The 27,443-nt window shown below is 48.3% G+C and overlaps 1 protein-coding gene across 2 annotated transcripts in view; it reads left to right on the forward strand.

Annotated features, from left to right (window-relative positions):
• The window catches only part of ano10a (anoctamin 10a), a 93,847-nt gene that overhangs the window by 13,396 nt on the left and 53,008 nt on the right, over window positions 1–27,443 (forward strand). For both annotated transcript variants that reach the window (XM_072466895.1, XM_072466896.1), the window contains exons 4-7: window positions 3,303–3,437; window positions 7,735–7,854; window positions 21,613–22,182; window positions 26,695–26,750. In XM_072466895.1, coding sequence (XP_072322996.1) covers window positions 3,303–3,437; window positions 7,735–7,854; window positions 21,613–22,182; window positions 26,695–26,750 — 881 coding nt within the window. The remainder of the gene's footprint in view (window positions 1–3,302; window positions 3,438–7,734; window positions 7,855–21,612; window positions 22,183–26,694; window positions 26,751–27,443) is intronic.

A 27,443-nucleotide genomic window follows, 5' to 3' on the forward strand; every position in this document is an offset into this window, starting at 1 on the left:
TCGTAAGATAACCTGTTTTAAAGTTATTTCAACTAAATTGCCTTTTGTGTCTTTTAATGCCTTATTTAAACATTTGACATTAAAGCCTTCCAACCTCAGCCAAAAAGCCTTGGCATTTTACCCAGAACATTTACTTTGAGATGGGTATGGATTGTGCAGTATTTATATGCACTGTGCCTTATGCCTCAGGATAATCAATACTGTTCAGTTAGTGATATTGATACAAAAAACTGATCTTTTTTCTGTAGCTTCCAAATGTTTTCCCTCAAATGTTTTGCAGAATTATTCAATAGGGAGATTGTGAATTTGATGACCTTCTGACTGCGCGATACATTTTCTGAAGTCATACATAGAATCATAGAATTTACAGTGCAGAAGGAGGCCATTCGGCCCATCGGGCCTGCACCGGCCCTTGGAAAGAGCACCCTACCTAAGCCCCATACATCCACCCCATCCCAACACCTCCACCCTATCCCCGTAACCCCACCTATCCCTTTTTCTTTGGACACTTGAGGGTAATTTATCCTGGCCAATCCACCTAACTTGCACATCTTTGGACTGTGGGAGGAAACCGGAGCACCCGGAGGAAACCCACACACACACGGGGAGGATGTGCAGACTCCGCACAGACAGTGACCCAAGCCGGGAATCGAACCTGGGACCCTGGAGCTGTGAAGCAACAGTGCTAACCACTGTGCCTCCGTGCTGCCCAAACATATGTTAAGCTGAAAACTAATGTATTTCGTTATTGTTTATACAATAAATGTCATTTTTCTTTTATATAAATGTTTTTATTCACCATTTTCACATTTTCCTTCAAAATTTACACCCACCCACAGACAGTAAATGGTACCAAATACAAAATCAATCCCCTTAACAATAACAACGAGCCCATCCTCCCACCACCCCAAAACAACGGCCCACCTGCCAATATATGCATCCAATAAAACAAACCCTCCCACGGTACCTCCTCTCCCCCCCCCCCCCCCCCCCCCCCCCCCCCACACACACACACACTCAACCGCCATCCAACCTCTGAAAGAGTACCGTACATGATACCCAAGACTTGTAAAAACCCCCCCGTCCACTGCCTCTTGTAAAACTCCTCCCCCCAACCTCGGCTCCTTCCCCCCCAACTTTCCACCCCGGCTAGACCACTCGGACCCTGTTCCGCCAGGCTCCGATGGCCGCAGCTCCTTCCCCCCCCACCTCACTCCCGTTCACTGGCCGGCACACACCGGCCAGCGTGGAGGCCCCCGCCCCGGTCCCCTTTCCCCATTGCCCAGGCCCTAGGAAAGCCCAGAAATCCCCTTTTAGCACACCCCCGCATATCCACCTACACCCCAAAGAGCCTCATTTCGACTGAAAGTCCGTCCCTTCCCTTGTCCAAATATATACCACATTGGCTCCTTTAATCCATACTCCCGCACGCAGTGAAACAAAAAAGAAGAAAATACAGTCATGAGGTTACATCGGCACATGGCCATTTCTCAATTTGTTAGTTTCTGCCACAGTCCTTCTGCCTTTGTAAACTCCTCCGCTGCTTCCGCCGTTCCAAAATAAAAGTCCTTGAGCTTGTAAGTCACCCTCAGCTTCGCTGGATATACAATGCCGCACTGCACCTTGCTAATGTACAGTGCCATCTTCACCCGGTTGAAGGCAGCCCGCCTCCTCGCCAGCTCCACCGTAAAGTCCTGGTAAACACGTATACCAGCTCCAGCCCACTGCACCACCCCGCTTCTGCTTGGCCCAGCTCAGGACCTTCTCCTTCACCCTGTACCTACGGAAGCACAGAGTCACTGCCCTTGGCAGCTCACTCGCCTTTGGTACAGACCCTCCACGACCGATGAGCCCCATCCAGTTCATATCGGGAGGGGATCCACCCCCTCCCCCAACGCGGGAGCGTTAGCGGCCGCTCACGGCAACCCCGCGCATGCGCAGTGGAGGGAGTCTCTTCCGCTCCGCCATGGTGGAGACAGTGGCGAAGGCGGAAGGAAAAGAGTGCCCCCACGGCACAGGCCCGCCCGCGGATTGGTGGGCCCCGATCGCGGGCCAGGCCACCGTGGGGGCACCCCCCGGGGCCAGATTGGCCCCCGCTCCCCCAGGACCCCGGAGCCCACCCGCGCCGCCTTGTCCCACCGGTAAGAGAGGTGGTTTAATCCACGCCAGCGGGACAGGCATCTTAGCAGCGGGACTTCGGCCCATCCGGGGCCGGAGAATCGCGGGGGGGCCCACCAACCGGCGCGGCGCGATTCCCGCCCCTACCGAATCTCCGGTGCCGGAGAATTCGGCAACCGGTGGGGGCGGGATTCACGTCAGCCCCCGCCGATTGCTGGGTCGGAGAATCTCGCCCCAGGTCTGACAATGTTGTTTTTTTTAAAGTCATCATTGTTTTCAAATCCCCTTATTGGTCACACACCCTCTCCCTATCTCTGAAATCTCCTTCAGCCCTCTAGCTCTTTGAGATTTATATAGTCCTCTAATTTTTAAGAACATGTACAACAACAGAATATGTGAGGAAGAGGACAGGAATAGATCATGCAGCACTTCAAGCCTACTCCACTCTTTCAATAAGCACCATGGCTGACCTTGCCCTTTACCCCTTGATTCTCCAGTCTTGAATACATTCAACAATGAAGCAATACACAACCTCTCCGCAGTTGAGCAATCCAGATTCACATCTTCTGATCGAAGAAATTTCTCATCACCTCAGTCCTACTTGGTCAAGGTCCTTATCCATGAGTCCACAACATCCCCTGACTCTAGCAGGCCTGGGGAAACCGCCTCTCCTCATCAGCCCTGCTTCAATGAGGTCAACCCTCATTTCTCTGAACTCTAGAGCATAAGCCTAGTCTTCCCATTGGGCAACCCACTCATCCTAGAAATCAGTGGAGTGAACTTTCATTGCACTTTGTCCATAGCTAGTAAATCCTTCCTTCGATACGGAGACCAAACTGTACTCTGCGTGTGATCTTACCAAAGCCCTGTACAATTCCAGCAACACTACTTTTATCACTGGTCTCTTGCTCATTCCCGATTTTAATTACTCCACCAGTAACTGCCATGCCTTCAGCTACCAAGGCTCTAAGCTCTACAATTTGCTCCCTAAAACCTCTCTGCCCCTCTCTCCTTTTAAGACACTCTAAAACTATCTCTTTGACCAAATGTTTAGTCACTTGTCCGAATATCTCTTTATGTGGCTCGGCCTCAGATTTTGTTTGATAATGCTCCTGAGAACCACCCTGGGACAGGTCACGGTGTTAAAAAGTGCCAGATAAGAAATGCATGTTGTTTGTTTTCAGATGACGACAGTGATTTTTTGACCATGGCAGAAAAGCAGTTCATCATCAAGCGTGAACTAGAAAACCTGAGGGCAGTAAATGAGACCATGGTACCTGGTCACCCACAAGCCAAACTTTATCCTGGGAAGTCAATCTGTGAGTAGCTCATACTTGGAGTTTCAGCTTCAGCTGATTCTTAAGGATCAGGGAAATGGGAAAGCAATAGTAAGGTAATAAATCTAAGAGCTGCCATAAAGCATGAACATGGGGGGGGTTTGTTTCAAGGAAATTGATAGAATCATGGAATGCTGTCTACTTGAGCACATGTCACAAAAACCTGTACAACAGTGCCAGTTATTCCCTCTCTTTCTGAGCCGTTGGCTTAAAATGTTTTTTCAGGAACAATTGTTAGTATGAAATGAAACCAGAAAACATTGAGAAACATTCAGCAGCTCAAGCAGGGTCGTGGAGAGAGAAACAGTCAATGCTTCAGATCAACCACCTGTCAGAGCTGGAAAAGTTAGAGATGGAGCAGGCTTTAAGCACAAACAGGAGCAGGGTGATGGGGGAAGGGAAGGAGAAGAGAGGAGAGGAATACGCAGAAAGAGGAAGATCTATGACTGGGTGGAAGTAGAGTTGCCAACCCTCCAGGATTGGGCTGGAGTCTCCAGAGATTGACGATCGATGTCCAGGATCCTGCTGTGTGCGACCCTGGGGAAAATTCACTGGACATTAAAAAAATTCTCTTTACCAGATGTAGAAATATTGAAATTGGATGGGGAAAGGCTGTTTGGCAGTCAGCCAAGCATCGTCCAATTGGGTAGTGAGTCTTATTTGCTTTCCAATTGGTGGAGGAAGGCCTTGCATCACAGGCATGGATGTGTTGGCTGACTACTGGCTGGAGTGTGGGGTAAAAGCCATGTGGTGAAACCTCCAGGAATACATTTAATCACAGTTGGCAACCTAGGTGGAAGGCTATACTTCTCCTCTTCTGGGGAATCGAGAACTATCAGGTACAGTTCAAAAATAAGGGGTCTCCCCTGACCGTGTTTGAGGAGCTGTTCGTCACAGGGGAGTGGGGGATTTGGGGTGGGGGGGGGGGGGGGGAATCTGTACAGAGTATAGTTGATTGTTGGGGAGTATGTTTCCCGGGGTGTTTATTTGCTGTAACCTGTTTTGATACATGTTTGTAATAAAATACATTTTTTTTTAAATAAAAAAATAAGGGGTCTCCCATTTAAGATGGTGATATGGAGGAATTTCTTCTCTGAGAATCATTAGTCTTTGGGATTCTCTTCCTCAGAGAGCTGGGCGGGGCAGGTCATTGAATATATTCAAGGCTGAGCTAATCACATTTTTGATTGAAAAGGGAGTCAAGAGCTATGGGGGGAGGAAGGAATGTGGAGTTCAGGCCACAATCCGATCAGCCATGATTTATGGAATTTTGAAGCAGGCTCGAGGGGCCGAATGGCCAATTCCAGCTCCTGTTTCTTATGGTCCCTGAATCTGGACAAGGTTACATGACCTCAGCTGGGGCAGGAGAATGGTGTCACTATTGACTTCGCTTCTCCTCTTGGAGAATCATCACTAGGGTTTTCACTGGTCCAGGCCCACTTGTACATGAGATATTGGCAACAATAGATAGTTAGATTGACTTAGCGGATGCTTCTTGACCTTTTCATTTGGGGGGAGAAAAATTATCCCAGTTTAACAGGAAACCGAAAGCATCCAAATCATGTGAAACTCTGATGTAAATAACTAATCCTAGAATGCTTCCATACATCAACTTGTTATTAAATGAGTAAGATAACCTAGTGGGACAATTCAGCTAGGTACCACGTTCATAGAATCATTACAGTGCAGAAGGAGGCCATCCAGCCCATCAAGCAAAGGAGATTTACCAGGATGTTACCTGGAATGGAGAGTAGGTCTTACGAGGAAGGATTGAGGGTGCTAGGCCTTTTCTCATTAGAACGGAGAAGGATGAGGGGCGACTTGATAGAGGTTTATAAGATGATCAGGGGAATAGATAGAGTAGACAGTCAGAGACTTTTTCCCCGAGTGGAACAAACCATTACAAGGGGACATAAATTTAAGGTGAATGGTGGAAGATATAGGGGGGATGTCAGAGGTAGGTTCTTTACCCAGAGAGTAGTGGGGGCATGGAATGCACTGCCTGTGGAAGTAGTTGAGTTGGAAACATTAGGGACCTTCAAGCAGCTATTGGATAGGCACATGGATTACGGTAAAATGATATAATGTAGATGTATTTGTTCTTAAGGGCAGCACAGTAGCATTGTGGATAGCACAATTGCTTCACAGCTCCAGGGTCCCAGGTTCGATTCCGGCATGGGTCACTGTCTGTGGGGAGTCTGCACATCCTCCCCGTGTCTGGGTGGGTTTCCTCTGGATGCTCCGGTTTCCTTTCGCAGTCCAAAGACGTGCAGGTTAGGTGGATTGGCCATGATAAATTACCCTTAGTGTCCAGAATTGCCCTTGGTGTTGGGTGGAGGTGTTGACTTTGTGTAGGGTGCTCTTTCCAAGAGCCGGTGCAGACTCGGGGAGCCGAATGACCTCATTCTGCACTGTAAATTCAATGATAATCTATGATTAATCTAGGACAAAGGTTTGGCACAACATCGTGGGCCGAAGGGCCTGTTCTGTGCTGTATTTTTCTATGTTCTATGTTCAAGTCTGCGCCGACCCTTCAAAAGAGCACCCCTACTTAGGCCCAATCCCCACTCTGGCCCTGTATCCCCACCCAACCTTTGGACACTAAGCGGAAATTTATCACGGCCAATCCACCCAAACTGCACATCTTTGGACTGTGGGAGGAAACCGGAGCACCCGGAGGAAACTCACGCAGACACGGGGAGGATGTGCAGACTCCGCGCAGTCCCCTGAGGTCGGAATCGAACCTGGGTCCCTGGCGCTGTGAGGCAGCAGTGCTAGCCACCGTACCACCCCAAACGTTGGTGCAGCACTGGGCTAGCTTCTGGTTTTGTGCGCTGTTTTCCTGTGCTCGGTGGCCCAAATGACGCTTGACCCCCATCTGAGCCTGTGAGTCAACTTGTTTAATTTTTTTTTCTCAAATGTTACTCCTTCACTATTGGGTATTCTTTTTTCAAACTTGTATCAGAAACTTATTTGATGTCACACGTCTCCTAATAATTGAATTAAGGTTCTTGTTTTCTTTTAAATCTTGTAAATCAGCAAGATCTGATATTCAGCATGGACTCCGTCCTGAAGTACTCTCAAATTTAAATATATATATATATAAAAAGTTGGCAGTTTTGAGACACTGTACCTGTAGCAGCATTTGGTCCATTGCTTTAACTGCCTGAAAGAGCTATACTTCTGGTTATCAGAAGAGGATATTGCACGAAAGGCACATTCTGAACAGAGCACGATCTGGGCTTCCTTTCCACTCTATTGTTACAACTCTACTGTTCAGGCTTTCTACTCGGTTTGCTGTTTGTTTTGCTTCTTTTGGAAAGAGCCGGTGTAGAATTGATGGGCTGAATGGCTTCCTCCTGTTCTGTATGAACCTATGAATAAGTGGCGGCAACCTTTTTAGATGAAAACGTCTTTTTTTAATATATATGTTTTTTAATTTTAGAGTACCCAATTCATTTTCTTTCCAATGAAGGGGCAATTTAGCGTATCCAATGCACCTACCCTGCACATCTTTGGGTTGTGGGGGCGAAAACCCACGCAAACATGGGGAGAATGTGAAAACTCCACACGGACAGAGACCCAGAGCCGGGATCGAACCTGGGACCTCGGCGCCGTGAGGCAGCAGTGCTAACCACTGCGCCACCGTGCTGCCAGATGAAAATGTCTTTTACCTTCTCCCTTTTTGTTCTTTGTGCACTTAAACCTGTGGCCTCTAGTACTGGTCAATAGGGATGTTCTTTTTTCTCCTTCTATAAAATCTTCCCTTGAAAATAATCCAGGTTTGTGTGATCTCCATTCTTGGCTCCAAGGTGTCCTGAGGATTTGCCTGTAAGTGATGACCCCCAGGTTTTTTGAAGGCAGTGGGTAAAGTTGGGTTCCTTGGGAACTGCAGGAGGGCACCCCCAATGAAATGTTGCGTCATCAACTAGACCCAATGTTTTGCGGCAATTGGTTTTGCTATTTTCTTTTAGGCCTGTGGCCAATACTGTCCAAAATTGGTGATTTTAATCAAGGCCTTGTGTGACCTCTAATTTTAGCAGCTCCTTCAACTTCAAGGGTTTATACTCTTCCTTGCATGCATAGATGCACGCAACAGGGATCTTTTGGAAGTAATGTCATTTGTTCACGTACAGTAATACAGAAATGCTCGTTTTCTGCTCAATCAACCTTGAATGCCACTCGTTTCTATCAGTACTTTATGTATTTGCAATATTTTTATACTTTTGAGCCTTAAAGAAATAATTACCTATTAAGAACAACAAATTTTTTCATCTAGTTCGCCGTTTGCAAACAAGTGGCCTTCTAATTCAGCTCTATCCACTACATGACCCGGCAGAACTGAAAAAGCTCAGCTTCCTCTGGTATCGGCAAGTAAAGTTTTCCTTTCAGCCGCTTGGTAAGTCATCAGATTTGGCAAATCATCAAAGTCATATTTGCATAAAACCTCAGCCCAGTACAAGCCAGATATTTGTAGGTGAGAATCCGCCTTTCACAACTTTGTATTGCAACAGCTCATGTACTACCCCCAGGCATCTGGCTGGGAACCGCTGTGCTCCGCAAACTGATATTCTTTCTCCTGATACTTTATTGGCTGCATGTGGAGGTCTTGTAGTGGGGTAGCGCCCTGCCTCTGAGCCAGAATCTTAGGGTTGACGTCCCGCGTCAGGACTTGTTGGCCATGGAAGGGACATTCGTGACATGGTTCAGTGGACTGATAATCAACCCGGGGTTTGACCACTTCCCCACTATTTCCTAAAGGGAAAAAGGTGCCTGGGAAGATATGCTTTTTGGAAACAAAAGTGTCTGCAAATGCTGAACCACTAACCTCTGGTGGAGTTGAGATAACTGATTAATTTCCCTGTCAGTCATGCCTGGAGACTGTACTTCTGTAAGTGACTGGGATTGACTTGAAGCACATTGTAACATGTAACTATCCTTCACTTACCTGCATTTTACTGAAGAATTTGCCCTGCTTTTAAATGGGTGTCGCTGGACTTGCGGTTGTGAGTTTTATTTGCTCTAGATCAAATAATAATGATACATCACAGATAGAAGCCTTTTGGGTCCTCGTGTTTGTACTGACTTTTTTTTTGAAGGAGTTGTCCAATTAACCCCACTGCCATAAGCTCTTTCCTCATGCCCCCCCGTGTACTTAATCAATTCTCCCTTTGAAATGTTCTGATTATATTTATTTCCATCACCCTGTCAGGCAAAACATTCCAGATCGTGTATTTTTAAATTAAAAAATGTTTTAATTAAAGTTTTCACAAAATATCAAAAACAAAATGTAAAAGGAACCCAATAGAATTAAATACAAAACAAAACAACCCAGTGCCCCCTCCCCCTATACACAAATAATATATTAACACCCGCCGAAACACAAAGCAAACAAAGCAAATATATACACCCCCTCAGATCCCCCAATATAGACAAACAAAAATAAAATAGTGTTTTGCACTGAGTGCTGAATTTGGTGCATTTTGAGTGCTATAGTGAGAGTTTGGTGACTGAGGGAGTTAGGTGAGGAGGGAGTAAGGTGCTCCTTTCATTTTGTTTCCGACATTTCCGCAAAGAGTGAGAAGAGAGCCAGGAGTTTACAGAAAGTGTAGCTGACTGGGAGCAGAGTCGGAGGGCGGAGATCTAGTTAGCCCACAGGGCAGCTATATTCTGTCAGGTAAGAGGGGATGGAGGCTAGGCCAGTTGCATGCTCCTCCTGTAGGATGTGGGTGGTGAGGGATACCACCGGTGTCCCCGCTGACTATACCTGCGGGAAGTGCACCCAACTTCAGCTCCTCAAAGACCGTGTTAGGGAACTGGAGCTGAAGATGGATGAACTTCGGATCATCCGGGAGGCAGAGGGGGTGATTGCGAAGAGTTACAGGGAGGTAACCACACCCAAGGTACAGGACAAGAATAGCTGGGTTACAGTCAGGGGGAAAAAAACAAACAGGCAGACAGTGCAGGGATCCCTCGTGGCCGTTCCCCTTCAAAACAAGTATACCATTTTGGATGCTGTTGGGGGGGATGATCTACCGGGGGAAGGCCCTAGCGGCCAGGTCTCTGGCACTGAGTCTGGCTCTGGGGCTCAGAAGGGAAGGGGGGAGAATAGAAAAGCAATAGTTGTAGGAGATTCAATGGTTAGGGGAACAGACAGGAGATTCTGTGGTCGCGAGCGAGACTCCCGGAAGGTATGTTGCCTCCCGGGTGCCAGAGTCAGGGATGTCTTGGATCGTGTCTTCAGGATCCTTAAGGGGGAGGGGGAGCAGCCAGAAGTCGTGGTGCACATTGGTACCAACGACATAGGTAGGAAAAGGGGTGTGGAGGTAATAAACAAGTTTAGGGAGTTAGGCTGGAAGTTAAAAGCCAGGACAGACAGAGTTGTCATCTCTGGTTTGTTGCCGGTGCCACGTGATAGCGAGGCTAGGAATAGGGAGAGAGTGCAGTTGAACACGTGGCTGCAGGAATGGTGTAGGAGGGAGGGCTTCAGGTATTTGGATAATTGGAGCGCATTCTGGGGAAGGTGGGACCTGTACAAGCAGGACGGGTTGCATCTGAACCAGAGGGGCACCAATATCCTGGGAGGGAGGATTTCTAGTACTCTTCGGGAGGGTTTAAACTAATTTGGCAGGGGAATGGCAACCGGATTTGTAGTCCAGCAACTAAGGTAGCCGATATTCAGGACGCCAAAGCATGTAATGAGGCAGTGGGGAAGGGAACACTGACAAAGGAGAGTACTTGCAGGCACGGAGATGGGTTGAAGTGTGTATACTTCAACGCAAGAAGCATCAGGAATAAGGTGGGTGAACTTAAGGCATGGATCGGTACTTGGGACTACGATGTGGTGGCCATCACGGAAACTTGGATAGAAGAGGGGCAGAAATGGTTGTTGGAGGTCCCTGGTTATAGATGTTTCAATAAGATTAGGGGTGGTAAAAGAGGTGGGGGGATAGCATTGTTAATTAGAGATAGTATAACAGCTGCAGAAAGGCAGTTCGAGGAGTATCACCCTATTGAGGTAGTATGGGTTGAAGTCAGAAATAGGAAAGGAGCAGTCACCTTGTTAGGAGTTTTCTATAGGCCCCCCAATAGTAGCAGAGATGTGGAGGAACAGATTGGGAAACAGATTTTGGAAAGGTGCAGAAGTCACAGGGTAGTAGTCATGGGTGACTTTAACTTCCCAAATATTGAGTGGAAACTCTTTAGATCAAATAGTTTGGATGGGGTGGTGTTTGTGCAGTGTGTCCAGGAAGCTTTTCTAACACAGTATGTAGATTGTCCGACCAGAGGAGGGGCAATATTGGATTTAGTACTTGGTAATGAACCAGGGCAAGTGATAGATTTGTTAGTGGGGGAGCATTTTGGAGATAGTGACCACAATTCTGTGACTTTCACTTTAGTAATGGAGAGGGATAGGTGCGTGCAACAGGGCAAGGTTTACAATTGGGAGAAGGGTAAATACGATGTTGTCAGACAAGAATTGAAGTGCATAAGTTGGGAACATAGGACACAAGTGAAATGTGGAACTTGTTCAAGGACAGGTACTACGTGTCCTTGATATGTATGTCCCTGTCAGGCAGGGAAGAGATGGTCGAGTGAGGGAACCATGGTTGACAAGAGAGGTTGAATGTCTTGTTAAGAGGAAAAAGGAGACTTATGTAAGGCTGAGGAATCAAGGTTCAGACAGGGCATTGGAGGGATACAAGGTAGCCAGGAGGGAACTGAAGAAAGGGATTAGGAGAGCTAAGAGAGGGCATGAACAATCTTTGGCGGGTAGGATCAAGGAAAACCCCAAGGTCTTTTACACATATGTGAGAAATATGAGAATGACTAGAACGAGGGTAGGTCCGATCAAGGACAGTAGCGGGAGATTGTGTATTGAGTCTGAAGAGATAGGAGAGGTCTTGAACGAGTACTTTTCTTCTGTATTTACAAATGAGAGGGGCCATATTGTTGGAGAGGACAGTGTGAAACAGACTGGTAAGCTCGAGGAAATACTTGTTAGGAAGGAAGATGTGTTGGGCATTTTGAAAAACTTGAGGATAGACAAGTCCCCCGGGCCTGACGGGATATATCCAAGGATTCTATGTGAAGCAAGAGATGAAATTGCAGAGCCGTTGGCAATGATCTTTTCGTCCTCACTGTCAACAGGGGTGGTACAAGGGGATTGGAGAGTGGCGAATGTCGTGCCCCTGTTCAAAAAAGGGACTAGGGATAACACTGGGAATTACAGGCCAGTTACTTACTTCAGTGGTAGGCAAAGTAATGGAAAGGGTACTGAAGGATAGGATTTCTGAGCATCTGGAAAGACACTGCTTGATTAGGGATAGTCAGCACGGATTTGTGAGGGGTAGGTCTTGCCTTACAAATCTTATTGAATTCTTTGAGGAGGTGACCAAGCATGTGGATGAAGGTAAAGCAGTGGATGTAGTGTACATGGATTTTCGTAAGGCATTTGATAAGGTTCCCCATGGTAGGCTTCTGCAGAAAGTAAGGAGGCATGGGATAGTGGGAAATTTGGCCAGTTGGATAACGAACTGGCTAACCGATAGAAGTCAGAGAGTGGTGGTGGATGGCAAATATTCAGCCTGGATCCCAGTTACCAGTGGCGTACTGCAGGGATCAATTCTGGGTCCTCTGCTGTTTGTGATTTTCATTAATGACTTGGATGAGTGAGTTGAAGGGTGGGTCAGTAAATTTGCAGATGATACGAAGATTGGTGGAGTTGTGGATAGTAAGGAGGGCTGTTGTCGGCTGCAAAGAGACATAGCTAGGATGCAGAGCTGGGCTGAGAAGTGGCAGATGGAGTTTAACCCTGAAAAGTGTGAGATTGTCCATTTCGGAAGGACAAATATGAATGCGGAATACAGGGTTAACGGTAGAGTTCTTGGCAATGTGGAGGAGCAGAGAGATCTTGGGGTCTATGTTCATACATCTTTGAAAGTTGCCACTCAAGTGGATAGAGCTGTGAAGAAGGCCTATGGTGTGCTCGCGTTCATTAACAGAGGGATTGAATTTAAGAGCCATGAGGTGATGATGCAGCTGTACAAAACTTTGGTAAGGCCACACTTGGAGTACTGTGTACAGTTCTGGTCACCTCATTTTAGGAAGGATGTGGAAGCTTTGGAAAAGGTGCAAAGAAGATTTACCAGGATGTAACCTGGATTGGAGAGTAGGTCTTGCGAGGAAAGGTTGAGGGTGCTAGGCCTTTTCTCATGAGAACGGAGAAGGATGAGGGGCGACTTGATAGAGGTTTATAAGATGATCAGGGGAATAGATAGAGTAGACAGTCAGAGACTTTTTCCCCGGGTTGGAACAAACCATTACAAGGGGACATAAATTTAAGGTGAAAGGTGGAAGATATAGGAGGGATATCAGAGGTAGGTTCTTTACCCAGACAGTAGTGGGGGCATGGAATGCACTGCCTGTGGAAGTAGTTGAGTGGAAACACTAGGGACCTTCAAGCAGCTATTGGATAGGTACATGGATTACGGTAAAATGATACAGTGAAGATGTATTTGTTCTTAAGGGCAGCACGGTAGCATTGTGGATAGCACAATTGCTTCACAGCTCCAGGGTCCCAGGTTCGATTCCGGCTTGGGTCACTGTCTGTGCGGAGTCTGCACGTCCTCCCCGTGTCTGCGTGGGTTTCCTCCGGGTGCTCCGGTTTCCTCCCACAGTCCAAAGATGTGCAAGGTAGGTGGATTGGCCATGATAAATTGCCCTTAGTGTCCAAAATTGCCCTTGGTCTTGGGTGGAGGTGTTGAGTTTGGGTAGGGTGCTCTTTCCAAGAGCCGGTGCAGACTCGGGGAGCCGAATGACCTCATTCTGCACTGTAAATTCAATGATAATCTATGATTAATCTAGGTCAAAGGTTCGGCACAACATCGTTGGCCGAAGGGCCTGTTCTGTGCTGTATTTTCTATGTTCTATGTAGACCACCCCCCCCCCCCCCCCCCCCCCCCCCCCCCCCCCCGTGTTGCTGCTGCTGACCATTGTCTACCGTTCTGCCAAGAAGTCCAAGAACGGTTGCCACCACCTGAAGAACCCGTGCACCGATCCCCTTTCGGCAAATTTCAATTTAATAAACCCCACCATATCGTTGATCCAGGATTCCACGCTTGGGGGCCTCGCCTCCTTCCACTGAAGAAGAATCCTTTACCGGGCTACCAGGGACGCAAAGGCCAGAATACCGGCCTCTTTCGCCTCCTGCACTCCCGGCTCCTCTGCAACCCCAAATATTGCGAGCCCCCAGCCCGGTTTGACCCTGGATCCTACCACCCTTGACACCGTCCTCGCCGCGCCCTTCCAAAATTCCTCCAGCGCTGGGTATGCCCAGAACATATGGGTGTGGTTTGCTGGGCTCCCTGAGCACCTAACACACTGTAGCCACCTGGGTTGGCCAATTCCCGATGTAAAATGGAGAACAGCAAAGGCTGAAGGGAAATTCAGCCAACGCAGGCAGAAACTAGCAGGTGCAAGTTACTGTGTATTAAACTCTGCAAAAGCCCAGACAGCGTCGATACAAGCAGCCATCTGCATAATAATGTAGCAGCCATCTACATACTAATGAGCGATCCCCGGGAACAATCAAAACATTTGAGATAAACAAGGCCAAGCTAGACTTCCCGGCGCCAGCAGGAGCCAACACAAAAGAGGTTAACGGACACCTCAAGACCGTCCATCGATCAGGGAACCGCTCCAGTATTGGAGAAATCGAAACAACCGATTGGAACGAAGTCCAATCACTTGGAACCAGGTACGGGGTTCGCCCCGAAAGGCGGCAAGCCCCTGGGGACTATAAAGTAAAGCCCCCAAGTTCAAATCGTCCTTCTTGACAGGGCCACTCAGCAACGCGAACCAACCCTTGACAGTGACCTGTTCAGCTGCCGCCAAAAGACCGTAAGTCTCAAGTCAACGCTCGCTACGAGATAGGTGCTCCTCGCTACCAGTTCAGACCAGCTTTTGAATCCCGCAGACTCAGAACCCGAACGAAAGGCCATTTGTTCCCCTGACCTGGTGGGGCAGTCCGAAGCTAAGTAAAGGCCTGTTAGTTGTAGAAGTAGCTTAGAAAGTAGCGTTTATCCATGAGTAGATTTGACTGCGTGTAAATAAATATGCTTTGATTTGAATCTTACTAATTGGTGTATTGAGTTCTTGATCATTACTTGAACTTGAATCTCGTGGCGGTATACCTGGCGACTCGAGAGCAAAGGTTATAAAACAGAGCCAATTGAACTAACCAAAAGTTAGCAAAAACACCTGTCCTCACCCCCAAAAAAACGGCTCATCCTTGTCCCGGTCATGTGTGCCCTGTGCAGCACCTTAAACTGTATGAGGCTGAGCCTCGCGCACGAAGAGGAAGAGTTCACCCTCCCTAGGGCATCTGCCTACGTCCCCTCCTCAATCTCCTCCCTCAACTCCTCCCCCCACTTACCTTTCAGCACCTCCATCGAGGCCTCCTCCTCCTCCTGCATCACCTGGTATGTTGCCGAGATCTTCCCCTCTCCAACCCACACCCCCGAGAGCACCCTGTCCTGTACCGTGCGTGGCGGCAGCAGCGGGAATTCCACCACTTGCCGCCTGGCAAACGCCCTTACCTGTAGATACCTAAAGGCGTTTCCCGGGGGGAGCCCGTACTTCTCCTCCAGCTCACCCAGGCTTGCGAACCTCCCATCCATAAACAGGTCCCCCAACCTTCTTATACCTGACCTGTGCCACCCCGAAAACCCTCCATCTATTCTCCATGGGACAAACCGGTGGTTCCCCCGTATCGGGGTCCACACCGAGGTCCCCGCTTCCCTCCTGTGCCGTCTCCATTGCCCCCAAATTTTGAGGGCAGCCGCCACCACCGGGTTCGTGGTATACATCATTGGAGGGAGCGGCAGCGGCGCAGTTGCCAGCGCCTCCAGACTCGTACCCTCACAAGACGCCGTCTCCAGCCTCTTCCATGCCGTCCCCTCCCCCTCCATCACCCACTTGCGCACTATCATTGCATTGGCGGCCCAGTAGTACCCACAGAGGTTGGGCAGTGCCAGCACCCCCCCCCCCCCCCCCCCCCCCCCCCATCCCTACTCCGCTCCCGGAACACCCTTCTCACCCTCAGAGTCCCTCACGCCCACACAAACCCCATTATACTCCTGTTGACCCACCTAAAGAAGGTCTTCGGGATAAGAATGGGGAGGCACTGGAACAGGAACAAAAACCTTGGGAGCGCCGTCATCTTGACTGACTGCACCCTACCCGCCAGGGACAGCGGCAACGCATCCCACCTCTTAAACTCCTCCTCCATTTGCTCCACCAGCCTCATGAAATTAAGTCTATGCCGGGCCCCCCAGCCATAGCCAGGGATTCAATCGCCAGCACGAAGAGCAGGGGGGACAAGGGACACCCCTGCCTTGTCCCTCGGTGCAACCGAAAGTACTCAGACCTCTTGTTCGTGGCCACACTCGCCATCGGGACCTCGTACAACAGCCTAACCCAGCTGACGAACCCCTCCCCAAACCCGAACCTCTTCAGCACCTCCCACCAGTACCCCCATTCTACCCTATCGAAGGCCTTCTCAGCATCCAACACCGCCACTATCTCTCTCCCCCCGCCTCATTGGTCCTAACCAGCAACGGGCCCGACAGGTCCACATATTTTATGTAAAATTCGACCGGGAAACCGTCCGGCCCCGGTGCCTTCCCCGCCTGCATGCTCCCTATCCCTTTGGCCTGCTCCTCCAACCCAATCGGGGCCCCTAATCCCGCCACCAGTCCCTCCTCCACCTTCGGGAACTTCAGATGGTCCAGAAAGCGGCCCATCCCTCCCTCCTCCAGTGGTGGCTCGGACCGATACAGTTCCTCATAAAAGTCCCTGAAGACCCCATTGATGCCAACCCCACTCCGCACCCCCCCCCCCCCCCCCCACCCGCCTCCCCATCCTTAATTCCCCCGATCTCTCTCGCTGCATCCCGCTTCCGAAGCTGATGCGCCAGCATCCGACTTGCCTTTTCCTCATATTCATAAATCGCCCCCTGGGCATTTCTCCACTGCGCCTCCGCCTTCCTGGTCAACAGGTCGAATTCGGCCTGGAGGCTACGCCTCTTCCTCAACAATCCCACCTCCGGCACCTCTGCATACCTCCTGTCTACCCTCACCATCTCCCCCACCAGCCTCTCTCTCCCTGCTCTCTCCTCTCCTTGTGGGCCCTAATGGAGATCAGCTCTCCCCTAACCACCGCCCTCAGCGCCTCCCAGACCATCTCTACTCGGATCTCCCCGCTATCGTTGGCTTCCAGGTATCTCTCTATGCTTCTCCGGACCCGCTCGCTCACCTCGTCCGCCAACAGCCCCACCTCCAAGCGCCACAGCGGGCGCTGGTCCCTCTCCTCCCCCAGCTCTAGGTCTACCCAATGCGGGGCGTGATCCGAAATGGCTATCGCCGAGTACTCGGTATCCTCTACTCTCGCTATCAGCGCCCTGCTCATAACAAAAAAGTCAATCATAGTAGGCCTTATGCGAGAAGAATGAAAGTTCCCTAGCCCCCGGCCTTGCAAATCTCCGAGGGTCCACCCCTCCCATCTGGCCCATAAACCCACCACATCCGCCTTCAGCCCCTTCAGGTGTGCGAAAACCCGGGCCCATTGTGGGACTTCCCCTCCCCCTCCGTTACCCACCAGCAGGCTCTCCGCCACCCCCTTCCATCCCAAGCGTGGGAAATACCCACGCTTCCCCGCCCCGGCCCCGCCTCCTCCAGCCTTCAGCGCGGGGAAAAAACCCGCGCTTTCCACCTGCCCGGCCCCGCCTCCTCTGTCGCAGCTCCTTTTACAGGCCCAGTCCCCTCACCCCCGACTCGGGCCTCCCCCTCCCCCGCGGGGCCCCATCCCCCCTACCAGCCATGCACCCCCTACTCCGTTTACTTGCCCCCCTCCAAGAGCCCACCCGACAGTCCCAACCAAAACAGTGCCCAACCCACCCTAACCACCCACACCGAACCAAAACTGAACAAGAACAAAGAACAAGAACAAAGAATCCCCCCTCAAAATGTAACACAACAACAGTTGTAACCCTGACCATCCCACCCTCAGTTTGTGTCCAGCTTATCGGCCTGAACAAAGGCCCACTCCTCCTCCGGGGACTCAAAATAATGGTGCCGGTCCTTGTAGGTGACCCACAGACGCGTCGGCTGCAGCATGCCAAACTTCACCCCCTTCCTGTGCAGCACCGCCTTCGCCCGGTTGTACCCGGCCCTCTTCTTCGCCACCTCCGCGCTCCAGTCCTGATAGACTTGAACCTCCGCATTCTCCCACCTGCTGCTCCTCTCTTGGCCCACCTGAGTACGCACTTCCGATCAGCGAACCGCTGAAACCGCACCAACACTGCCCGCGGCGGCTCGTTAGCCTTGGGCCTCCTCGCCAGAACTCTACGGGCCCCTTCCAGCTCCAGGGGCCCCTGGAAGGACCCCACTCCCATCAGCGAGTTTAACATGGTGACCACATAGGCCCCCTCGTCCGACCCCTCCGGGAGGCCCAGGATCCGCAGATTCTTCCACCTCGACCGATTCTCCATCTCCTCGAACCGTTCCTGCCATTTCTTGTGAAGCGCCTCGTGCGCCTCCACCTTTACCGCTAGGCCCAAGATCTTGTCCTCGTTATCGGAGATCTTTTGTCGGACCTCGCAGATCGCCACCCCCTGGGCCGTCTGGGTCTCCAGCAGCTTGTCTATAGAAGCCTTCATCGGCTCCAGCAGGTCCGCTTTGAGCTCCCTGAAGCAGCGCTGGATAACCTCCTGCTGCTCCTGCGCCCACTGCATCCACGCTGCCTGGTCCCCACCCGCCGCCACCTTGCTCTTCTTCCCTCGCACTTTCTTTGGCTTCACCACCACTTTTTTTAGTCGCCCCGCTCCTGGTCCAAGCCATACACTGTCGGGGGAATGTTGCAGTCTTCTTCCCACACCGGGAAATGTCGAAAAAATGCCCAGGTCCCTGAAAAGAGCCCAAAAGTCCGTTCCAAGCGGGATCTGCCGAACGTGCGACTTAGCTCCGCATAGCCGCAACCGGAAGTCCAGATGGTGTACTTTTTAAAATATTGCTACATTTATTAAAAGAGATCTCTTCCCATCACCTGGAGCAGTTGCTCAGAGACTTAATTCCCAGCTGCTGAGCACAAATCGAGGAGCCTCTTTACTCCAAAGCTAAAGGTACAAGTTCACAGAGATCCAGTTGAAAGGAACACTGTTTCCTGAGTAAATAGAGTTTGTTGCAAGTTAGATTGCTCGCTGTGAGTCCTGCCGTGTGTTATGGCTATCTAAAACTCATTGGCTGAGTGTGGTGACTTCTAAATTTATTTGTGACTGGATTGCAATTGGTGGAATCCGATCTCGCGATCAGGGATTCCTGCATGCAGGACAGATAACTGGAAGCAGCATAATCAAGTAGGAGTTACAGAGAGGACCACATTAAGGTGGTAGTGGGTTTACGTGTAAGGAAGTCTAGCTACAGTTATATAGGCTTTTCTGTGACTACACTTGGGATGCCATTGTCCTTACTTCAGGAAGGACATACTTGCCTTGGAGAGGGTGCAACAAAGTTTAATTGGATTGATTGCTGGGGTGAGAGGGCTTCCCTGTGAGGAGGAATTGAGTGGAACTCTGGAGTTTAGAGGTGATTCAATGGCACATTACAAACTGGGATTGATTAGACCTTTGTGCACAAAGTGAATTAAGGGTTGGAGGGAAAGTGGGGCAGTTTTAGAAAAATATAAATTTAGAGTTCTTTATTTCCAATGAAAGGGTAATTTAGCGTGGCCAATCCACCTACCCTGCACATGTTTGGGTTGTGGGGGTGAGACCCACGCAGACACGGGGAGAATGTGCAAACTCAGTGCCGTGAGGCAGGTGCTAACCATTGTGCCACCGTACCACCCCCGGAAAGTAGAGCAGTTAACGAATTCCGGCCATAATATTATTGAATAGTGGAGGAGGCTCAGAGCCTACCCTTGCTCCTATTTGGCCTGTTTTTGTGTTCTTAGAAACAGAACGACATTGGTCAAGGCACAGCAGATGAATTAGCCTTTGTGGTAAGAACAAATAGTTAATGACTTGATTGAAAGTTATTTCTCGCCTTTAACATACCAAAGCACCCCAAGGCACTTCGCAGAGGCATGCTAAATATGAAAAAAAAGTCAAAGAAGGAATTTGAGGAAGGTGACTCAACTGCTCCACATTTTGGCAGATCTGTCCAAGTTATTGTAGTCTTTTCTAGTAAGAGTTCCCACTTCTGATTAATGACAATTGGTCAGACACTTGTAGGATGTGGAGGATGCCAAGAATGAAGAAAAGGGAATACGTCTGCTATCACTACTCTTGGTTCTTGGACTAAGGGGTGCTGCACAAGCCAGAGACGAGGACTGCCTTTCCCTCGAGTCTTGTTGTTCTCATTGTTTGGAGTAGAAGGCCGATTGAGTGTGGTGCTTCCTTTATAAGTGGCACTTGTCTGCTTTTCATTAAAGAACTTGCTGTGCTTTTGGGGGGGGGGGGGGGGTTTGAAGCCTTGCCAGAACTTGCCACTCCTGATGAGCACCAGCCCCTCTACACTCGCCAGGGAACCTCATTATAACCTGTTTAAATTCTGCAATTACAGTTTGTATATCTTTGTTAAAAGAAGCAGCATTTGAAATTGGTGTGTGAATCTGTGCTTGGGAGGAGCTTGAAGAGCCACATTCACAGATGATACCCAGTGAGTGAATGGCTGGTACGGCAAGTAGACCTGCATCTAGCAAGTGGGGGGAGCAGGGGTTGGGGGTATCCACAGAAGTCCAATGGTGGTGGAGGCAGGTGGCATTCTGAAATTGGATTCCCATCACAGAGGCTCATTACACAGCTGGTATCCATGTTACGTTGCAGCCTCCTCCCATCAATCTTCCTATCACCTCATCAACAGTACTTTACTTACATTCCTCCCATGTATATTTGTCTATCCTCCCCTTAAATACATATCTGCTATTCAGCTCAACTCCTCCACATGCACCACTCTCTCCAGAAGAAGTATTAGATATATTGATGACTATCATAGAATTGTGACCCCCTAGTTAGCACTTCTTCCAGAAGTGAAAACATGTTCTTTTTTTCCCCCATAAATTTAAGAGTACCCAATTAATTTTTTCCAATTAAGGGGCAATTTAGCATGGCCAATCAACCTACCCTGCACATCTTTGGGTTGTGGGGCCGAAACCCACGCAAACACGGGGAGAATGTGCAAACTCCGCACGGACAGTGACCCAGAGCCGGGATCGAACCCGGGTCCTCGGCGCCATGAGGCAGCAATGCTAGCCACTGTGCCACCGTGCTGCCCCGAAAACATGTTCTTTATGTCTATCCTATCAAACCCTTTCATAAACTGAATGACCTCCAGGTCAGCTCTGTCAGGTAAAAGAGCCACAGCCTGTTCAGTCTTTCCTGAAAAACGCATGTTATTAAAGTGCTTTTTGTTAAATTGTATTTGACTGTCTTTTGTTGCAGATGACGTGGGAACAAACAAGGTTATATTGCGAGGCATACAATTTGGTTAATCATTAACCAAACATCACAGGGGAACTGCTAGTGTCAATGATGTCATCCACAAATAGCATTATTGTGCACATATACCCATTGCGCTTCCTTGTGAATCCAACCTAACAAGCAAACGCAAAAATGCAAATTTCCGTGATGCACTTGACAGAAGAATGAAAAAGTTGGGTGATTTTATTTCCAAGTACCAGTTCAAAATTGCAGAATGTCATTCAGTAGGGCACAGATGGCCTTATTCACCATAAATCAGCAACCCTTTAATACTTTCTGATTTGCATGATACACCAACCCTGATGTTGGAAAACAAGTGAGTGACCACAAGCACTACGATGGAAGAAGTGCTGGGAGATGTTTGGATTGGATTGGATTTGTTTATTGTCACGTGTACCGAGGTACAATGAAAAGTATTTTTCTGCGAGCAGCTCAACAGATCATTAAGTACATGGGAAGAAAAGGGAATAAAAGTTTACGAATGTGTGTGTGTTAGTGACCAATGTGTCTGACGGAACTTCAGTTTTAATCAGTTTTGGATCCTACCAACGCATTTTGAAATTGTGAAATGCGTGTTTTTAATGGTTAACTGTTCTTATTTTCTTTTTTCCATTGCAGACGAGATCCAGCGATACTTTGGACAGAGTATTGCACTCTATTTCGCTTTTTTGGAGTATTTCACCTTTGCCTTGTTTCCCATGGCTGTAATTGGTGTACCTTATTATTTATTTGCGTGGGAAGATTACGATAAGTATATAGTGTTTGCCACTTTCAACCTTGTGTGGTCGACCATCGTCCTGGAAGTCTGGAAGCGCCGGTGCGCTAGACTCTCCTATAAGTGGGGGACACTGACAATGAAGAAAGAGTTTGAAGAACCCCGGCCTGGTTTTCATGGACCGTTGGGAGTGAATCCAGCAACCGGCAGAAAAGAGCCCACGTATCCATCTTACAAGAGGCAGCTGCGCGTCTATCTGATTTCAGTGCCCTTTGTCTGCTTCAGCCTCTACGTGTGCCTTATCGTTATGATGATGTACTTTCTCATGGAGGAACATGCCTCAGCCTATGATGAAGAGGCTCAGTCAACGTTCAGCTCCATCTTGATGTTTGTCCCCAGTATTGTTTATGCTTTAGTTATTGAAATTATGAATCGTATCTACAGATGTGCTGCCGAATTTCTAACCTCATGGGGTAAGTGCAGACTGCTCTTAATGGCGAGGTCACTTTTGAGTTTAATTAACACCAGGACCTTTTCTCGTGTGCCGTTAAAGCTGGCCAGCTTTCACCTTAAATACAACTCTCTGGTTCAGTTATGGTAATTGGCAAATGACTGAGAGGTGAGATAACTGAGCGTTGAACTGCCCTGCCTGCAAGCGATGTGAATGCAGATTCAACAGTAACTTTCTAAAGGGAAATTTGGGATAAATGCTTGAAAAGGAAAACATTGCACGGCTATGAAACGACTATCCAGTTAGTCCCACTCCCCAGTGGTCTTGCCCCACAGAGCCAGCACCGACACATTGGGCCGAACAGCCTCCTTCCTATTCTATAGATTCTATGATCGTAACTGCTGATTTGATGATGAGAAAATCTTCGGAGGGAGATATATTTGCACCCCTACTGATTGAAGCTTGTATGCCTGTTCTTCACCACCTTTGGATTGGGAAGAGAAGCATCTGTAAAAACATTAGAGAAACAAAAGTCCGATACCAACCCCGCAGTCACTAAGGCTGAACATCCGATTGACGTAGTGATCAAGACTTTGAACTGGTCAAATTTTCTGTGGCTTCAATTATAGGTTAATAAAAATTGAGGATAACAACTGAAGGAGGGGGCGGGGTTGGGGGTGGGAGGGGGGGGTGGTGGGATGATGCTGGCCTGAGATGAGACCCCTTAAAACCGGATAGCTAGGATAACACTAAAGCTATTATCCGGACACCCTCCACCCTTTCCAAAGGGTAAACCCAATCACAGAAATCATTCCATTGTGCATGTGCCAGAGTTCAAATCTTATTTCCCTGCCCATACTCTTCCATGTTCTCTCCGAAATAACTATCCAATTTGTTTTTCTTACATGATTCCAGTCTCTGCTTCAATAGCTATTTCTTGCAGTGTTCCATGTTATAATAACCCCGTGTGTGAAAATATTTGACCTAAATTTCCCCTTCACTTTAGTGGCAATCTTTAATCTCAACAGTTAGTGGAAACAATCTTTCACAACTTTTCATTACTTTGAATGTTTCTTTCACATCCTCAGTATGATCAATAATTATACTTTAGTTCACTGGAATCATACTTTACCGTTCTATCCCTTTAAATTATTTTACCATCTTTCCTCGGAACGCATCCCTACTCACACTATGGTCTAACCAATGTTTTCATTTGAAAAATCACCTTGTTTCGCGACTTCAGTGCCACAAATTTATATTTAAAAATCCTTTATCAGGCTAGGACTTTGAGATTTTGTCACATCAGTGGCGAGAAATAGAGATACCCTTTCATCAGAACTGTCATCTGGACCTGCAACATTAACTCGGTTTCTCTCCACAGATGTTGCCGGGTATATTCCAGAGTTCCAAAATCCACAATTTGTGGAGATTTTTGTACCTCTGCCCCTTGGTGTTCATTCGATGATGCAATTTAACTATATTTATTTTTTGCTTTGCCCAAAATGTATTAGTCCATCACTCGACACGTAGGCTAAACTGCTTGGTCAGATTTATTGACGTTTTAACTGATGCATTGAAGCAGTAACAACAAGATACGCATAGATTCACTACAGTGCAGAAGGCTCATTTGGCCCATCAAGTCTGCACCGAGCCTCTGAAAGAACACCTGAACCCTAACTGTTCCAAGTAGAACGTCCAATTGCCCATGACATAATAGAAGACAATGTGGTATTCCATAAGAATTAAATAAGTCCTTTTAAAGAATGTGTTTCTTTGTTGTCTGAGCAAGAGGGCATCTGGTTAAATAATAGATTTTGAATTTGGGTAAACAACCCAAAACCTGGCACCAAAAGCTGTATTTGTGACATTGGATATCGTTGGTGTTGCAAGAACTGAAGAGAAATTAGTAGCTGTTGTGCCTTATGGAATGAGTTATTACTGACTGGATGCACACCTCCTCCTCTAGCTATTTGCTTTGATGACTGCTGATTTCTTGACCTTGCGTTTATTCTGCTGCCTGTCAAGTTTCATACGTCAACATTTTAAACAAAATGCTTCAGCTACTAAGCAGTTTTTAACCTGACAGGTTAACAGAAACCCTGGGCGCGATTCTCCGCTCCCGCGATGTAAGTGCCCACGTCGTCGTGAACGCCGTTGAGGTTCACGACGGCGCGAAACGGCCCCGGTCTCGACCGATTCAGGCCCCGACAATGTGCTAGGATCGGGGCCGCGAGAAACACGGGGGGGGGGGGGGGGGGGGTGCGGCGTGTCGCTAAAGCAGCGTCGTCAGCGCGCGCTGGGCATTGGCGGTGCATAAAAGCGGCGCTGCGTCATCTGACGCCTAACTGGCCTCACCCGCGCATGCACGGGTTGGCCAGCGCCAACCCACGCATGCGTGGTTGCCGTCTTCCCCGAGGCCGCCCCACAAGAAGATGTCGGATGGATCTTGCGGGGCGCGGAGGAAAGGGGGACCTCCTTCAGAGAGGCTGGTCCACCGATCGGTGGGCACCGATCGCGGGCCAGACCCCTTTTGAGTCCTACCCCGGTGAAAGAACCCCCCTCGCCCCCCCCCCACAGGCTGCCCCCCCCCCCCCCCCCCAGCGTTCCCGCGCTGTTCCCGCCGGCAGCGACCAGGTGTGGATGGTGCCGGCGGGAAGCCGGCGTTTTGGGCAGGCCGCTCGGCCCATCCGGGCCTGAGAATAGTGGGGGTGGCGGAGAATCGCCATTTTGGGTGTCTCGGGTGATTCACCGGACTGTGCCGCGCAGAACTAGATAGTGCCGATCTCGCCGCTTGGGTGTATTGCGGGAGGGCGTCGGACCGGCGTCGCGTGAAAAAATGACGCCCCAGGCGATTCTCCCAAATGGCGCAGCATCGGAGAATCCCTTCCATTGAATACAATGACTAGGTTTGACTGAATGTAACCAGTTGAGTATAGTGATCACTATATGTCAACTTTGCCACACAGCAAACAATTTATTTCTGAACCTCGCACTAACTGTGTAGAACCACATGCAGAAATTTCTCCATTTGGCACACACTCGTCCAAATGCTTTGCAGGAATGACTGTAGACTTCAGATACGTGAGCAATGGTGAAGGAGAAATGTGTTTTCAAGATTTGCAGGGTGTTCTGATAATGCAGTGGAGAAACTATTATGTCATGGGCAATTGGACGTTCTACTTGGAACAGTTAGGGTTAGGGTGTTCTTTCAGAGGGTCGGTGCAGACTTGATGGGCCGAATGAGCCTACTGCACTATAGTGAATCTAAGGGTAGACCATCTGGATAAGGTGCCTACACATAGGGAAAATTTCAGACTTTATTATTAAAGCCTGTCTGAAGTCACTAGGCAATAGGTTCTGCATCACATCTCATTCCTGAAACATTCTTGCATCTCTGTTCGATTATTATCAAAGATTGTAACAATCAGAAACTATTTAATAGCCCACTCCTGTAATGAAGCAGAATGTGTCAGAGTAAACACAAATCAGACAGAATTCTGTAACTTAAGATGCCTCTGAGCAACCATTTTAAATTTAGCAGACATACAGCCTCTAACTCGCTCTAGTCAATGACCCCCCCCCCCCCACCACCACCACCACCACCACCACCACCACACCAATGAGAACATACACATGCGCATGTACAGTCGTCAAAGTCTGTAAGATCCTTCTGCATTTTCAAGAATTCGTCCTCGGATGTTTTACTTGCCGGTAATGGTAATTATACTGAACTAGTAATCCAGTGGCCCAGGCTAATGTTGAGTGGACATTGGTTCAATTCAGTCTCAGCAGGGTGGCACAGTGGGTAGCACTGCTGCCCCTCACAGCGCCGAGGTCCCAGGTTCAATCCCGGCCCTGGGTCATTCACTGTCTGTGTGGAGTTTGCACCGTCTCCCTGTGTCTGCGTGGGTTTCACCCCCACAACCCAAAAACATATGCAGGTTAGGTGGATTGGGCATGCTAAATTGCCCCTTAATTGGAAAAAAAAGAATTGGTTACTCTAAAATTTAAAAAAAAAAAAAAAAATTCGGTCTCCGTAATTGTGACCGTGACAGCCAACGTCAATTGTTGCAAAACCCCACCTGGTTCATGAATGTCCTTTAGGGAAGGAAATCTGCCGTCCTTAGCAGCCTGGCCTACATATGACTCCAGACCCGCCTCTTAACCGCCCCTCTGAAATGGGACTGCAAGCCACCATGCTACAAACTGCTACAGATACCAGATGGGCTATAGCAGTTCAAGAAGGTGGCTCACTTCCACCTCCTCGAGGGGCAACTGAGGATGGGCAATAAATGCTGATATTTCCAGCGCTGCCCTCATTCCACATCAACTAATTTAAAAAACATTTGCAACGATCATATCGTAAAACCAATAAAAAATGGTGACTTCTAAATTTTGCTCCATGAACTATGAGAGAATGGTACTTGTTTCTGGAATAAATATTTTTCAACAATTTTCTACTCTTTGTTATCTCTTTAAGGAAGACCCTTATTTGACTTGCCAGTTGATTAGTTGTTTGCATTTTGCATTGTAGAAAACCACAGGCTTGAATCGTCTTTCCAGAATCATTTAGTTCTGAAAGTTTTGGTGGTAAGCATGTTCATCTACATATCTGTTAAATATTATTTTAATGTTGCATCACGGAAAGTTTAAAGAAACTGCACTACCTGAGAGTATGGTAGGGGCAGATTTAATGGCGACATTCAGAACAGAATTGGATGATTATTTCGAGAAAAATACCTAAAGTTCTAACCAGACGTCCCCCACAGTGGACAAAAGGCCCAGGGCTCCCGGAGATGTATTTTGAGGAGAGTTTTAAACTAGGCTTATATTCTCAAAAATATGGAAGGATAATATGATTGAGGATTTTTAATAAGGGTAGATAGAGGAAATCTTTCTCCATTGATGGTGTATCTCATATAAGGGGACATAACCTTAAAACCAAAGCTGGACCATTCAGAGAGAAGCTAGCAAAGACATCTTCACACAGTATAAAAGTGCAAAAGTCTGTCCCACATAAAACAATAGATGCTGGGGTTCATTAATGATTTTAAACTTTTTTTTTAAATTTAAAGTGCCCAATTGTTTTCTAATTGAAGGGTAATTTAGCGTGGTCAATCCACCTAACCTGGACATCTTTGGGTTGTGGGAGCGAAACCCGCGCAGACACGGGGAGAATGTCATGATTTTAAACTTGAGATTTTTTTTTTTGCTGCCCAAAAGTGTAAAGGGATATGGAAGCAAGTCAGGTGGGTGCAGTTAAAACGTAGATCTCATCGATGG

Source organism: Scyliorhinus torazame, chromosome 11, assembly GCF_047496885.1.
Source record: "Scyliorhinus torazame isolate Kashiwa2021f chromosome 11, sScyTor2.1, whole genome shotgun sequence".
In the NCBI taxonomy this organism is placed as follows: Eukaryota; Metazoa; Chordata; class Chondrichthyes; order Carcharhiniformes; family Scyliorhinidae; genus Scyliorhinus; species Scyliorhinus torazame.